Source organism: Ranitomeya variabilis, chromosome 5, assembly GCF_051348905.1.
Source record: "Ranitomeya variabilis isolate aRanVar5 chromosome 5, aRanVar5.hap1, whole genome shotgun sequence".
Classification (NCBI taxonomy): Eukaryota; Metazoa; Chordata; class Amphibia; order Anura; family Dendrobatidae; genus Ranitomeya; species Ranitomeya variabilis.
The window spans coordinates 262957006-262972916 of NC_135236.1; the positions used below are offsets into that span (position 1 = coordinate 262957006).

Genomic DNA, 15911 nt, shown 5'->3' on the forward strand with positions numbered 1-15911 from the left:
TTATTTAAAAATAAAAATCATCCCACAGCAAAAGTTCTGATATGGCTATGTTGATAGAAAAATAAAGGTATGGCTCCCTGATGAAGGGGAGTAAAAATATAATTGGGTTAACCCCTTCATGACATGCGCCACACATTAACGGCACAAGTCGGAGGCTGGTGCCAGAACTGCATTTTTTTTCACAATTTCTCCCCATTTGGATTTATTTCCCTGTTGTCCAGCATACAGTATTTGGTAAAATGAATGGTGTCATTCAAAATTACAACTCGTCCAGCAACAAAACTGATGTCTGTGTGAATAGGAAAATAAGAAAGAAGGCAAAAAAAAAAAAAAACACGGACAAATTGGAAATTGGCCGCATTGTCAAAGGGTTAAATAAATTGGTACCAAAACATTGACTGAAAGGGTTTTAGTTATTAAAATTTTATTTAGATCTCAACATTAAAATTTTGGTTAAAATAAATAAGGCAAAGTTTGCTTTGAACATCTCTTCTGGTTTTGTAGCAGTTTTCTGTGCTGCTTATAGGCAGATTTCAAAGTCATCCCCTCTATGATAACTTACTGTTCACCGGGGGTCTGACCCCTGGTGTCTCCACAGATCCTGATAATTGCGTCTTGAATATAGTAGAGGTATGACTGCCCAACCTCTATTCATCGTCTATGGGACTGTTGGAGAATGCAGAGTATAGTGCTCAGCTTTCGATAGTAAAGTTTCAGTAACACTAGACTTATTACCATCCAGTTTTGTTGAAACTAATGAAAAAACCAAAACCAATCAATCGGGTCATATACATATAGTTACACTTAAACAAAGCTATGGGCTGGAGTTCTTCCATCCATTAATAAGGCTAGACATTTGGCTTGGATGAATATGCATATTTTCAAAAAACTTTCTCGGGATGTCAGATTTGTCAGAGTAAGGTCCGTTGCTGGAATGGCGCCAGTACCGGAGGGAAGTGTACCTGTTATTTTACTTAGGAGAACATAGTGATTGAGAAGGGGTTGTCCAAGTACAAGTAAACGGGCGGTATAAAGTAATCACTCTGTGTGACTTCACTCTGCTGAGTTGTGACAGTGTGCGATGTGCACAAAGTTATGATTTCCCTGTACTCCCCTGGTGGGGTTGGCAGTCACATGCCGACTATTCCCAACCGTCTTCTCTAAATAGAAGGGGACAGTCTATTTGGCATGCAACTGCAATTATGCAAATTACATACAGTCACTTGAGTGTCCTCCCACAGGAGAAAATCGCACCCCTTCACGATCTGACAGTCTGCAGTCAAAGAATGACTGCAGACTTTTCAAATCAACCTTTGACAACTCCGTGAAATAGCGGGTAGATTGAGACACAATTAGTAGGAGCCACCAATGATAATGTTACACTTGTGGTCAAAAAGACATCTTCCTCTTATGAATGATATCTAATAGGACACAAACCTTTTCTATAATGATGCTCCAATTCTAAACGCCGTATACTAGTTGCATCTGTCACCTCAATGAGACCCAAGGAACCATCCATGCGACCAACCAACAAAGATTCTGGCAGGTCTCCTGGCCATGCACCTCCTGGACAGTGTTCAGCCCACGCGATGGAGGAGATCCAATGAGGTTGAATATCCACAAGGCCTTTTCCCCCTGTTATATACACAATTAGAAAAAAAAATACCTTAAAATATTTGTAGACCACAAAACAAGCAACTAGGAGAATCGTGGTAGGAATGCTAATATGTGACTAGAGGATTAGCTGTATAAATGATATCCGCAATAATTCACAAAACATTACTTTACTAACTATAGGCTACCAGGGGATGCACAGGTAGCTACCATTGAGTTGCCAGATATTGATGGTTTTTTCTAGCGCTCCAGCCAGATATCGTCCGCTAACACTCCAGCACACAGGAGACAGAGCAGGGTCTGCTTCTTCTGGGGATCCCTCACTAGTGACAGGAGAGAAGAAGAAAAAAGATATTTATGGAAAAGGGAAGCCATGAATTGAAGGCTGCAGCAGAAAGGGTTAAGAACAAACATGAAGGCAGTAACAATAAGATGACTTCCTCTATTTCTTAACCCCTTATGGACTGGGCAATTTTTTGTGTTTGCGCTTCAGTTTTTTTCCTCTCTTTCTGCCAACAGACATGACTATTTCCCTCTACATAGTACAGACATGACTATCCCTCTACATAGTCATACAAGGGCTTGTGTTTTTTTAAAGGGACGGGTTTACCGCAACAGAGAAGAGACAGAAGACTGCAGCGTCTGGTGGCTCTTACTCCGCTGTTGAGAAGACGCACTTCTCCCATGTATTAAACGTGTTTGTTTCTTTCAGCAGAACAAGGGTTAATCAGCCATGTTGGAAATTCCTGCATTCAGCTGTGCTCGGTTAACCACTCCTCTTCCCTATAAAAGCTGGGCTCGATTACCAGGTCCTTGTCCGATTTAGCATTAGCTACATAGACCTGGAGAGTGAAGAGCTGGTGTTTGGAGAGCTGTGGGAGTTTATTTGCAACTGTTGATTGGTTTGTAGTCTTGGAAATTCCTCATTCTTTCTCATTTTACTTTCCTCCCCCTCCCTAGAAAACAACCTGGTGAATACCTGTGTTATATGTGAGTGTATATTTAGTGTGTGTGGAGTTTACTTTATACCCTTGTCTCTGTCCCCCTGTCTGTCGGGTTGGTCTACCGCGGTACATAGTAGCGCCTCTATTCCCCGGGTGGAAGGGGCAGACGTAGGGCTGTTGTAGGAGATAAGGTAAGCGCAGAGGCCCTGGCATCTTCGCCACCTGAAGTATCCCGGGGAACAGGGCGAGCTAGGGCACCCCTAGTGTTAAGACCAGGAAAGGTGCCCCCCTGGTCCCAAGTCACTCGCCAGTCGAATTGTGACATTGTAGTTTTAAACAACACCATTTATTTTACCATATAATTGTACTTGAAAATGAGGAAAACCAAAATCAAATTAAGGTGAAATTGTGAAAAAAACAGCAATTCTATCTTTGTTTTGTTTTCACAGCTTCCACTGTGGGGTAAAAATGACCTGGGAATATCATTCTCAAGGTCGGTACAATTACAGTGATACAAAATGTAATATATATATATATATATATATACGCACACACACACACACACACACACACACTAGATGGTGGCCCGATTCTAACGCATCAGGTATTCTAGAATGTATGTATGTATATAGCAGCCACCCAGTATATAGCACAGGCCACGTAGTATATAGGAGCCATGTAGAATATAGCAGACAAATACTACGTGGCCTGTACTATATACTATGTGGCTGCTATATACATACATACATGTTGTAGAATACCCGATGTAATATATAACAGTGGCCACGCAGTATATAACACTTGTGGAAGTCATTATTATTCCAAGATCTATTGATTAAAAGGAACTTTTCTTAGTGGGAAAACCCTCTTTAAGTAAAAAAAAAAAAAGTAGTAATTGGTACACTTTAAAGTGGGTTCTAAACATACTACACACTTCTTGTGAGCAGATATATTTAGTACATATGCAATACGTAGATTTGTATAGCAGATACATCAATATGGCAAAATGAGCACTGATTTTCCTGCAGCCAACAGAGATCAAATGCTTTCTAATATATGTTTTGAAACATATACCAACGGATCCTACTGTCTAATAATGTGTCTGTCAGGTATAATGGGTCAGTCAACAGTTATATAACCATTTCAATGTCAACAGAAAGTTCTCTGCATAATTGGCTCTGTCAGGAAGCACTTACGGTTTCTGGAAAACACAGGTTTGCTGCAGAAAACACTGATTCCGAGTGACATTCCAAACTCTGACAGTGCCATCGGTGCTGTTTGTGGCCAACAGACCCTTCTTATTGCACCAAACGGAAGTGATCACCTGGAAAACAAAAACACTTTTAGACTATTAACTAGTTAATTTTATTGTCTATTAATCTCCCGGATCATACATGTTACCTCTCGGCAGTCAAAATGCCATGAAGTAAATTTACTATTGGAGGAAGAAAAATAAAGATGGATCTGGTTTAAAAAAAGAAACAGCGACATAAAACTTACTCTGTTCTGATGTGCTTCCAGTTTGGTAAAGGAACACTTTCTCAAGTCTCCAGCCATATCGGCGAGAGTTTGAGGGGCAGTCTGATTATCACGATCATGGGCAGCCAAGGTGCGGACTAGCTGCTGAGCAGCCCATTGGCGATGCTGGGAGGATAGCCGGGAAGACAAGCAGCAGGCAGCCAAAGCATTTGCCAGTTCCAAAGGACCTGCGGCATAAAGGTACGAGAAGAATGCACAACTCCTCAATAATAATGTGCAGAAAACCACTTCTAAGATGGGTACGCAGGGCCTCCTACCTCTTTTCTCCATCTCGGTTTTGTCATAGTTTGGCCGCAATTTCGCTCCCTTATCTGCGAGCAGAGCTACCAGTGCTTGGGTCACTACGAAGTTGGGAGAGGTGACCAGCTTGTTTTCTTCAGCAATTCCACGGAGAAAGCTTGGTAGAAATTTCCTCTGCACAGGGTCATCCACAGTAGTTAGATTCACACCAGTTGCTGCAGATATCAAATTCTGTGAAAACACCAAGCAGACATGTCTGTACTTACCTTCACGCTATATACTGCAGAAGACACAAATCTAATAGCAATTGTATAAGGATCAATTAAAAAGGAAAGGAAATCGTATGTTTAGGTGGAATAACTGAAGATGAATATCTAACCTGGGTGCAAAGCTGGACGAGAAGACGGGCAGCACTGGGAGTACTGGACGCCAGGCAGCCTACAGCTGTGCTCAGGTATGCTAGACAGGAGATGGGTTTGCTGGTCTTGCTATGTAAGCCACGTGAGCGGTCAGCAGCATTGGACAGTGTATTGGAGGGACTGGTGGAGAGGCCAGCTCTACCTGCTGCAGCCAAGCACATAAGGCGGACCAGAGTGCGGATATCGGTGAGACCCAGAGACTCCAAGCCGGCAGCAAGGCTACAACTAGACCCACTGCAAGAGGAGCGGGATACGTTACATTGGATATAGAAGTAAACAGGTAGAAAATAAATCAATTATGTGGAGATATAAAATGTACAAACCTGACGGAAAGTAGTGAAAGTGCACGCATCACCATGGTCCGAGCCAGCAGGACTTGTGCAGCCGCTATCACCCGGCGTAGGGCCATCACACGGTCATGAGGATTTACCAGAGCTGCTGCCTGTTCTCCCAGGGTCGTTCGGCCCGATGAGCTCTTCTCCAGAGCACCTTGGCAGCCTGAGGAGAAAGCCGAAAATAGTGACAATGTGTGTGTGTTCTAACAAAATGGCACAATAGGCATGTCTACCATGAAACCACCACACAATGGCCCTCTGAGTTTCACCACAAATGGCTAACACGGTTATTAAGGGATTCTTAATCCGAGCCCCAAAGTACCTATTTGCATTAGAGTCTCCTCCATGCTGTTGGTGGCAGTGACCATGGCTACAGAAGCCCCCAGAGGATCGCTGTCCGGGAACTGCACCGGCTCTGGTACAATCCTACGATCATTAAGGCCGAGAGGTCCAGCTAGAAGCTCAAATTCTTCTTCTCCAGTCAGCTTGTCATCCTCATCAACATCCAGCATGTCCCAGTCTTCTGTGGGATACACCGCATAGTCACAACCACTTACACCAATGCTGTGTTATTACGCTGTGGGTGTAATGTGTAAGGTAGCGGATATATCCTACCTTCATAGACACTGTCTTGTTTGCCAATTAAGTCAGGAGCATGTCCTTTGTACCTAGAGCACAGAATGGGTCATCAGCTTCTTTTATCACATGTCATTTGAAGAGCAGTCATTTAGGTAGTGCTCCTTGGCTCCCTACTTATAGGTTATATTGGCTGCAGAAATGGCATAACACAAGCGGAACACTAATTCTTAATGTTCTAATGTATAATCAACTTCCCATAACTAAAAGGGTTTTCTGGACTTTCTTTTTTACATCAAACATTTCTTCAAGATTCGGAGCAGTTTTTTTTAAAAAAAATGATGCTTAACAGAGCCCACTGATCCGATTCCTGCTACATTTAAAGGAAATCTGTCACCAGGTTTCTGCCACTTAATCTCAAAGTAACATAAAATGGAGACAGAGACCCTGATTCCAGAGATTTATTACTTATTGGGCCGTTTGCTGTAGTTTTGATTTAAAAAAAAAAAAAAAAAAAATCACTATTTTATCAGCAGGAGATTATCACTAGAGGACTAGTCAACCTGCTGCCATGTAGTCCTCTATATTCAGGACCTCTGTATAACCCCTCCCCACCACTGACTGGCAGCTTTCTGTCTATGCCCAGTGTACACAGAAAGCTGCCAATCAGTGATGTGGGTGGAGTTATACAGGGCTCAGCATTCAGAGAACTGCTAGATCTTCAACAGATAAAACAGCTTTTAACCCCTTTCTGACCTCGGACGGGATAGTACGTCCGAGGTCAGATCCCCTGCTTTGATGTGGGCTCCGGCAGTGAGCCCACATCAAAGTCGCGACATGTCAGCTGTTTTGAACAAACGCTGACAGCAGCATTTAACTACCGCTTCAGGCCACGCGGCCGGAAATGCGCGCATCCCCGACCCCTGTTACAGCGATGCGTCAGGATAGTAACCATAGAGGTCCTTGAGACCTCTATGGTTACTGATGCCGGTTTGCTGTGAGCGCCACCCTGTGGTCGGCGCTCATAGCAAGCCTGTAATTAAGCTACATAGGAGCGATCTGATGATCGCTGACATGTAGCAGAGCCGATCAGGCTATGCCAGCTTCTAGCCTCCCATGGAGGCTATTGAAGCATGGCAAAAGTAAAAAAAAATGTTTTAAAAAAGAGAAATAAAAAAAATATAAAAGTTTAAATCACCCCCCTTTCGCCCCATTCAAAATAATACAATAAAAATAAAATCAAATCTACACATATTTGGTATCGCCGCGTTCAGAATCGCCCGATCTATAAAAAAAAAAGGATTAACCTGATCGCTAAACGGCGTAGCGAGAAAAAAAAGTTGAAACGCAAAAATTACGTTTTTTTGGTCGCTGCTATATTGCATTAAAATGCAATAACGGGCGATCAAAAGAACGTATCTGCACCAAAATTGTATCATTAAAAATGTCAGCTCGGCACACAAAAAATAAGCCCTCACCCGACCCCAGATCATGAAAAATGAAGACGCTACGAGTATCGGGAAATGGCGCCATTTTTTTTTTTTTTTTATTTTTTTTTAGCAAAGTTTGGAATTTCTTTTCACCACTTAGATAAAAAATAACCTAGACATGTTTGATGTCTATGAACTCGTAATGACCTGGAGAATCATAATATCAGGTCAGTTTTAGCATTTATTAAATCTAGCAAAAAAGCCAATCTAAAAACACGCATGGGATTGCACTTTTTTTTGCAATTTCACCGCACTTGGAATTTTTTTTCCCATTTTCTAGTACACGTCATGGTAAAACCAATGATGGCGATCAAAAGTACAACTCGTCCCACAAAAAAATAAGCCCTCACATGACCATATTGACAGAAAAATAAAAAAGTTATGGCTCTGGGAAGGAGGGGAGCGAAAAACGAACACGGAAAAACAGAAAATCCCAAGGTCGTGAAGGAGTTAATCAACCAATAAAGTGATACATCACAGGAATCAGGTTCTTGGCCCCTACATCATGCTGCTCTCAGATGATGTAACAAAACCCTGGTGACAGATTCCCTTTAAACATGTCAGTAGCATCCAGATCCATATATGCATCATCCCATCATTTTTACTGCTTGTGCAATGAATGGAATAACTGAACATAGTGTGTTCTCACTTCTTCCAACGTCACAAACTAAAGACATTTGGAATGATAACCCTTTCTATATGGTTATCCCGTAGACTTGCCAGACCGTGAGAGACAGGATGATTCTTTAAGGTCACATTGCAGTGGCACTCTGGAGTGTAGTCCATGTAGATAGGAAGGGCACCATAATTTTTATTTAATATGGAATGTAAATCCTTCCTTTTTGCCTTGAATAAGTGGATTGTTTCAAAACAAATACAAAAAGAAACAATATAAAAAAAAGCCCACATAAAACAATGACTGCAGCAGTTTTACATGTCAGATTTTCATCTAAATAACAGTAGCCATAAAAGTCTTACTTCTCTGATGCAGTAGCCTTACGCTTGCTCTTCAGACTCAAATACTTTTCTCGGCAGCTGCCACATAACAGATAGTATGGATTCCCACTGCCACATTCTCCTCCAAACCAGCCATCCACATACGAGCCATTACTACGGTACCCCTGCCGGTTGGCACTGTGCCCGCAGCCAGGATGATACCTCTTCATGTGTTGATTGAAGCTCAGCACGCTGGCCTCACATAGCTCACAGATCACCACCTCTTCTCTCTCGTCCGTTTCACAGACGTGCTGTAAAGGAAGCACAACTTTTCTCTAGGTATGAGCATTACTGAGAATGGTGGCTACAAGGACAAGCAAGGCCGCAGCTGAGCCAGACACGCACAGCAGCACTCCATAATGTTACACAAGCAACACTTTCCATACACAACAGACGGGGATAAGCAAGATCATCGACAACTAGCATGCAGAGGGCGGCAGAGTACATGGACAGCTGGAGAAAAACACAGCAAAACGAGGGAAGTACGAGTTAACCCTTTTACTGCCAATAATGAGTGAGAGCTATCATATATCAATATTGCAGATAGATATTGAATATAAAAATCAAAATCTTAGCTTTGGAATATTATTAAGAATCCAGCTGCAGCACTATGGTCAGCGGAAAGGATGGAAGCGGCTACTTCCTCACTTCCAGCCTCTATCAAAACGCTCATACCCAAAATGGTCAACAATTTGTATTTAGTAATGACGGTGAGCGAACGTGCGCGGATAAGGTGTTTCTGAGCATGCTCGGGTGTTAACAGAGTGACTTCAGCGGGCTCAGATAATATGTTCTAGTCCCCGCGGCTGTTCTATAGCTGCAACACATACAAGGATTGCCTAACACACAGCCAATCCCTGAATGTGTTGGGACTGTAGAACAGCCGCGAGACATGCAGCCGCAGGGAGCCGGACATATCATCTGAGCCCGCCCAAGTCACTCTGTTAACACCCGAGCATGCTCAGAAACACCTTATACCAGCATGTTCGCTCATCACCAGTAGTGACCCATCTCTGCCTCAGTGACAGGCTGTTGGGTAAAGAAGGATCGCTATGTTGGGTTTTAATATTCCCAATCCTTTGTTGTCATGGGGCATAGTCTGCTACCAGAGGAGTGGAAGGGAGGGCTACAAGTGACAGCAAGGAAGATCAGCATGTGAGAGTCAACTGCCTCTCAATACAGCAATCCATAGGTGGGAATCAGGATTTTTCTTTTTAAAGCACTCCCTTGTCCTCTTATACAAAGGGACCCCTTGACCCCAACCACACGGCATAAGGCCGGCGTCACACTGGCAAGTTTTACGGATGTATGAGCGCAGAAAATACACCCGTAAAATACGCATAACACACGGCCCAATGATTCTCTATGGCCCAGCTCCTATCAACCGTATATTACGCATCCGTAATATACGGCTTTCTACGGCCGTACAAAATCGCAGCATGCTGCGTTTGTCACCGTACTGCGCAAAAAAATCACCAATGAAAGTCTATGGGGGCGAGAAAAATACGGATTACACACGGACCAGCAGTGTGACCTGCGAGAAATACGCAGCGGTGTTAGTGAAAAGTCGGTAATTCAATTGCCGGCTTTTCATTTCTCCTTCACAAACCCGACAGGATATGAGACATGGTTTAAAGGGTTAAAAGACTATTATATAATGGATCATTTAATCCAGTAAAAGTAGAGTGAACTTTTCTCATTTCTTGTGCTGTAAGTTACAGCCTTAGGCTTCTTTCACACTAGCGTCGGCACGGGGCCGTCGCTATGCGTCGGCCCGACGCGCGTTGTGAAAGTAATGCCCGACGTGGGCAGCGGAAGCAGTCTTACGACGCTTCCGCTGCCCCATTGTAATGTCCGGGGAGGAGGGGGCGGAGTTTCGGCCGCGCATGCGCGGTCGAAAATGGCGGACACGACGTGCAAAAAAAGTTGCATGTAACTTTTTGTGCCGACGGTCCGCCATAACACGACGCAACCGTCGCACGACGGATGGGACGTGTGGCGATACGTCGCTAATGAAAGTCTATGGGTAAAAAACGCATCCTGCAGACAACTTTGCAGGATGCGTTTTTTCTCATAAACGACGCATTGCTACGTATGCAAAACGACGCTAGTGTGAAAGTAGCCTTACATTGCTTTTTATAACTTGTAATTCAATAAAGAGGACCATTTTTTTTTAAAAAAGCAGCTGCTTAAGTTTTCCACCATCTGCTCAGCACGGAGGAGCTAATAAGGGAGATTATTTTTTTTTAAATAATAAACAAGGTAAACCATAACATAGCTTTTCATTAGTGATAGATGATTCAAAGAGTTACCAGGTCATATCGAATTAGGAAAGACCCCACCTATACTGAAAACACCCACTAGAAATGACAAGCAGCTTGTTTAGTTAGCAGTCACATCAGGAAATACTTCTAGCTACAATCTCACAAGCCTTAAAGCTGGAAGCTGCATGCATCAATGCTCTTGATCTCATGCTGGGGTAAGAAGCAAGGGGAGAGGCATTAGAGCAGAGACGAGAGCAGCTCCAGCTGCCGTCACACACCCATGTTGGCCAGTCCAGTACCTCTGGGATCCACATTCCCAGAATATCATTGTCGCTTGCAAGGTCTTGTCCAAACATTGCCTCCATGGCCTCCTCATCAAGATCAATTTCTAGCTCCTCATCTAGATTGAGGTCATACAGAGCTCCAGGTTCCTGCTGTAAAGACACGCCATCTCGTCGACCCTGGTTGCGGTGAGCCTGCACAGTACGGTACAATCCAGCTGCCAATAAGACAAAGAAAGATCACTTCACCAAATGATTAGTGCAATATTGTATTCAGTGTGATGCTAAACCTGTAATAGAAAACTGCAAAACAGCAATCGCAAATTAATTTGTTGGGGCAGACATAAGAGATCCCATCAGTAAAGTTACAGTCACCCTTTCCCCTGTACGGCTGCTTACAGGGCACAGACAGCATTCAGGTAAATATTACAACAAAATGATATATTATTTGGCCTTAGTGCACTTTTAAGAGCCAAAAGTATACCTTGGAAGTTTAGATGGGCTGCTGGGGGATGCAGCATGAGGAGTGGGTTGTAATTTATCCTGGGCAAACTAGGACCCCCGCAAGCCTCTCTTCATACAGTCACCTAGGTAGGACTACCTACTATTTTCTGGGAAGTACACAAAGTTTGGCTGGAGATAGCTGGAGACACTTTAGGATTCCTACATTAGAGGTTTCATTATTGTTTATTAGATTTCCAACTTACTAAGCAAACACAGAACAACCTACAGGTAGCTAGTATTGATGAGCGAACGTGCTCGGATGAGGAGCTATAGGAGAAGGTGCTATGGGAGGCGGCGCTGCTATGGGAGGCGGCGGCGCTATGGGAGACGGCGGCGCTATGGGAGACGGCGGCGCTATGGGAGACGGCGGCGCTATGGGAGGCGGCGCTGCTATGGGAGACGGCGGCGCTATGGGAGACGGCGGCGCTATGGGAGGCGGCGCTGCTATGGGAGGCGGCGCTGCAGGAGACGGCGCTGCTATGGGAGACGGCGCTGCTATAGGAGACGGCGCTGCTATGGGAGACGGCGGTATAGGATACAGCGTTATCCAAGCATCTTCGGCGTGCTTGAAAAATATGTTCCGGTCCCTGCGGCTGCATGTCTCACAACTTTTAAGACAGATAAATGCAAGGACTGCCTGTTTGTTAGGCAATCCCTGCATATGTTGCGGCTGCCGTACAGCAGCGAGACATGCAGGCGCAGGAACTCAAACATTTTTCGAGCACGCCAAAAACACTCCGCACACAAACAGAAGCAGCAGCACAGAGGACAATATACAGAAGGCACTGATCTGTGTAGCTGTGAATCAAGCGAGATCAAGTGAAATCAGTGAGATAAAACAGTTGCCTGTAGCTGCATCTGCCCGTCTCTCACTGAGCTGATTGCTCCTGACTCCATTTCTATTCACAGATTTAAAGAGTAACAGCAGTTTTAATTTTCGTTTCATAAAGAAATAGTACACACAAAAATAAGCAACTTTGTAAAGTGTCTTGTCAAGAGAGATCTGAAATCTCAAAATTCTAAATTCACAGATGAAATCTGTATTAAGTGAAAACAGATTTCCCCTTTGATGAGATAGGAGATGGCAGTTAGTGCTAGTAAGGTTCTATGCAGATGGTGCCCTGCTTCTAGCTCCTCCCCTCCCCCACTACAGAATGGATGACCGTTGCTACAAATAAAATTCTCTCTAAATTAAGAATCTGTCTTCACTGAACACAGATTTCTACCTGTGAATTGAGAATGGGAAATGAGTCCAGGAGGAGAAATAAGCAGATTTCTCTGATAAAACATATTACAAAGTTACTTATTTTCACATGTGCTATTGCTTTATAACACAAAAAATCAAAACGATGGTTACACTTTTAATATGTAACCTAACACCACACTTTGCTTGCAGTTTATCTAGCGTTGACCAAGATGGATTAGAGTTATTTTTTTCCCTCCCTCTAGGGATAACCCCTTCACGAACAGCAGTATTTTCATTTTTGCGTTTTCATTTTTTGCTCTTCTTCCCAGAGCCATAACTTTTTTAATTTTTGGTCAATATGGCCATGTGAGGGCTTGTTTTTGCGGGACAAGTTGTACTTTTGAACACCACCATTGGTTTTAACATACAGTGTACTGGAAAACGGGAAAAAAATTCAAGTGCGGTGAAATAAAAAAGTGCAAGTGTTTTTTTTTTTTTTTTACCATATTCACTAAATGCTGAAACTGACCTGCTATTATGATTCCCCAGGTCATTACGAGTTCATAGACACCAAACATGTCTAGGTTCTTTTTTCATTTAAGTGGTGAAAAAAAATCCAAAGTTTGGTTTAAAAAAATGGCGCCATTTTCCAAGACCTGAAGCGTTTCCATTTTTCGTGATCTGGGCCTGGGTGAGAATTTATTTTTGCACGCCGAGCTGATGTTTTTATTGATACCATTTTAGCTTAGATACGATCTTTTGATCGCCCTTTATTGCATTTTATTGCAATGTAGCGGTGACCAAAAAAACGTAATTCTGACGTTTTTAATTTTTTTCTCGTTACACCGTTTAGCGTTCAGGTTAATTTTTTTTATATTGATAGATGAGGCGATATCAAATATGTGTATATTTGATTTTTTTATTGTTTTATTTTGAATGGGGTGAAAGGGGGGGGTGATTTTCAACTTTTATATATTTTTATATTATATATATTTTTTTTATTATTATTATTTTTAACTTCTTTTGGCATGCTTCAATATTCTCCATGGGAGACTAGAAGCTGCAGTTCTCTGATCGGCTCTGCTACACACAGGCAATGATCAGATCGTCTGTGTGTAGCAGAAATGCTCACTTGCAATCCGGCTATGACAACCATAGAAGTCTGCTGAGATCTCTGGTAGTCATGCCAACCGACCCATCGGTTACCAACGATCATGTGACAGGATCACCGATGGGCGGGATTTGTGACGCGCTTCCGGTAAAGCAAATTAAATGTTGCTGGAAGAGATTGACAGCGATATTTTACTAGTTAAGACCCGTGGGTGGATCACAATTCCACCTGCGGCTGTTGCGGGCACATGCCAGCTGTATAGATCAGCTGTCATGTGCCCGGAAAAGTGCAGGCTCTGTGCCAGAGCCCGCACAAAACAGGGGGAGTCCGACGTCAGCGTACTATTACACCCAACGTCGGAAAGGGGTAATGGTTAGTTTAAGAGGCAGAGGGGTGGGGGAAAAGTGGCTGGTAAGTGGAGAAAGAAAATAATAATCTCTCTTATCAGAGAAATTAACGTTCCAATATCTGCTTGTACTATTGATTCATGCTAAGACCGGATTTACACAAGGTTCTCAATCACATACTAGACTACAAAGAGACATAACTTATTAATATTATTAACAATCTTATGAAAATAAAGCTTAAAGTACAATTGTACACATGAAAATAAGAAACTTTGTAATATATTTCAGCAGAGAAATTAGCTTCTTTCTCAACCAGCAAGGATCTATCATTCTCAAGTCATGTGTAAAATCTGTATTCTGTGAAGACAGATCTTTACATTATTGAGATAGATGACACAGTTGCTACTGATAAGACTCTATGGGGAGGTGGGAAGAGATAAAGGCAGAGCTCCCCCTCCTCACAGTGTACATAGAAACTAATCAGTAGCAATGGTCATCTCCCATTTCTGTAATTTAACAGTCTGTCTTGACTGAATACAGATTTTACCTGTGAATTGAGAATTACTGATCAATCCTGATGGAGAAAGAAGCAGATTTCTCTGATAAGCTATATTACAAAGTTTATTATATGCATGTTTATTATATGCACTACTGATTTATGAAATAAAAATATAAAATAATGGTTGCCCTTTGATTGTTGCAATTGCATAGTTACACAGCTTTCTTACATATTTTTCCTGATCATTGCTTACAAACAAAAGTGTGAAAATCTACAAAAAACTAATGCTACAAATGTATCAGACCCTTCTACCCAATAGAGCATCGGTCAATATGGCATCATATAGTACCCATGACAGATATGATAAACACTTTATGATTGATTTTGTAGAAAATTATGCTGGATTCTATTGATTTATAAGGCTCTATCTGGTTTCTTTCTGGGTATTCTTATTATTCTGGCTGACAAAAATCAATGCAAACTGAAAAAAAGAGTCTGAGCGGAGTCCAATATTGGAGCAGGAGTCTCCTGTACTGAGAATTTGCAAGAATATATTTGTGCAAAAAGATGTAAAAGTGCAGGCTATATAGCGCATCCCATTCCTCCAATGTAAGAAGTGTTATTTGCTGTGGGATAATACAGCAGAACACACTGACACAAATAATCTGAAAATCAATGACATTCTAGTAAAATATGCGATGTAGTAGAAAGAAATTAGAAAGAAAATATCATTCCCCGCCCAAAAAACATCATTGCATGTGTATTACAATATACGACTAGTGTTGCTGCTCAGAATAGGCGGGATGCTTCAAACGCAGTGGGCAACATACCCGCTCTCGCCAGCAGTGTTCTTGCTGCCAGATCAAACTTTTGCCTCCTAGTTACAGTGGATCTGCCTCTCGTCTGCTGTCCGCTGCTCGCTCCAGCATTTTCTGCTTGATCCATGCTGTCTGGACTACAAGTCACAATACCAGATACAATTAGACCTCATTCACACGGTGTGTTTTTGATCAACAATTTAAAATACATGTAAAAGAAAAAAGCAGTAACCTTAAGCATGGATGAGCTATCACCCCCGAGGGTTCTACATTAACACTTGATGGAAAAAGAAACATAATGCCAATATGACTATATCCTCATACAAATAGCAAAGGTGTAGACAGAGCAGATCTTTATGTCAAAATATAATCTCACCCAATTTCGTCCCAGCAATCGGTCAGACCACGCAGCCCCAACGCGCGTTTCGTGTGGGCTTCCTCGGGGGCGCTGTACTAGCAACCAGGCAATCCCCACATGTACTTATGCTGGCTAACAGATGTAAATCATTCAGCTGCGGCAAGAAAAACTAAATCTCCGAGCACTAAAAAATACTCGGAGGACCCCCGAGTGTGCTAGAAAAATCTCGAGTAACGAGTATATTTGCTCATCACTACTGGTGATGTATACCCATGTGGGAGATTGCACAATGGCAAGAGTGTATTATTCCTGATGGTTGGAAACGAGCCTTTTACCTTGATTCATGGTGGTTAGATAGCAATATGATATGATATATATACTATGATCTCT

At 42.5% G+C, this 15911-nt stretch overlaps 1 protein-coding gene across 6 annotated transcripts in view; it reads right to left on the reverse strand.

Moving 5' to 3' along the window:
* HERC1 (HECT and RLD domain containing E3 ubiquitin protein ligase family member 1) overlaps window positions 1-15911 on the reverse strand; it is a 194301-nt gene that overhangs the window by 33662 nt on the left and 144728 nt on the right. For 4 of the 6 annotated variants that reach the window (XM_077264201.1, XM_077264204.1, XM_077264203.1 and 1 more), the window contains 12 exons: window positions 15176-15300; window positions 10696-10916; window positions 8136-8404; window positions 5707-5759; window positions 5414-5614; window positions 5080-5254; window positions 4717-4990; window positions 4355-4568; window positions 4059-4264; window positions 3755-3882; window positions 1825-1937; window positions 1438-1635 (listed from right to left, as the gene is read on the reverse strand). In XM_077264201.1, coding sequence (XP_077120316.1) covers window positions 1438-1635; window positions 1825-1937; window positions 3755-3882; window positions 4059-4264; window positions 4355-4568; window positions 4717-4990; window positions 5080-5254; window positions 5414-5614; window positions 5707-5759; window positions 8136-8404; window positions 10696-10916; window positions 15176-15300 — 2177 coding nt within the window. The remainder of the gene's footprint in view (window positions 1-1437; window positions 1636-1824; window positions 1938-3754; window positions 3883-4058; window positions 4265-4354; window positions 4569-4716; window positions 4991-5079; window positions 5255-5413; window positions 5615-5706; window positions 5760-8135; window positions 8405-10695; window positions 10917-15175; window positions 15301-15911) is intronic. The other 2 variants (XM_077264200.1, XM_077264199.1) reach the window with 2 other exon arrangements.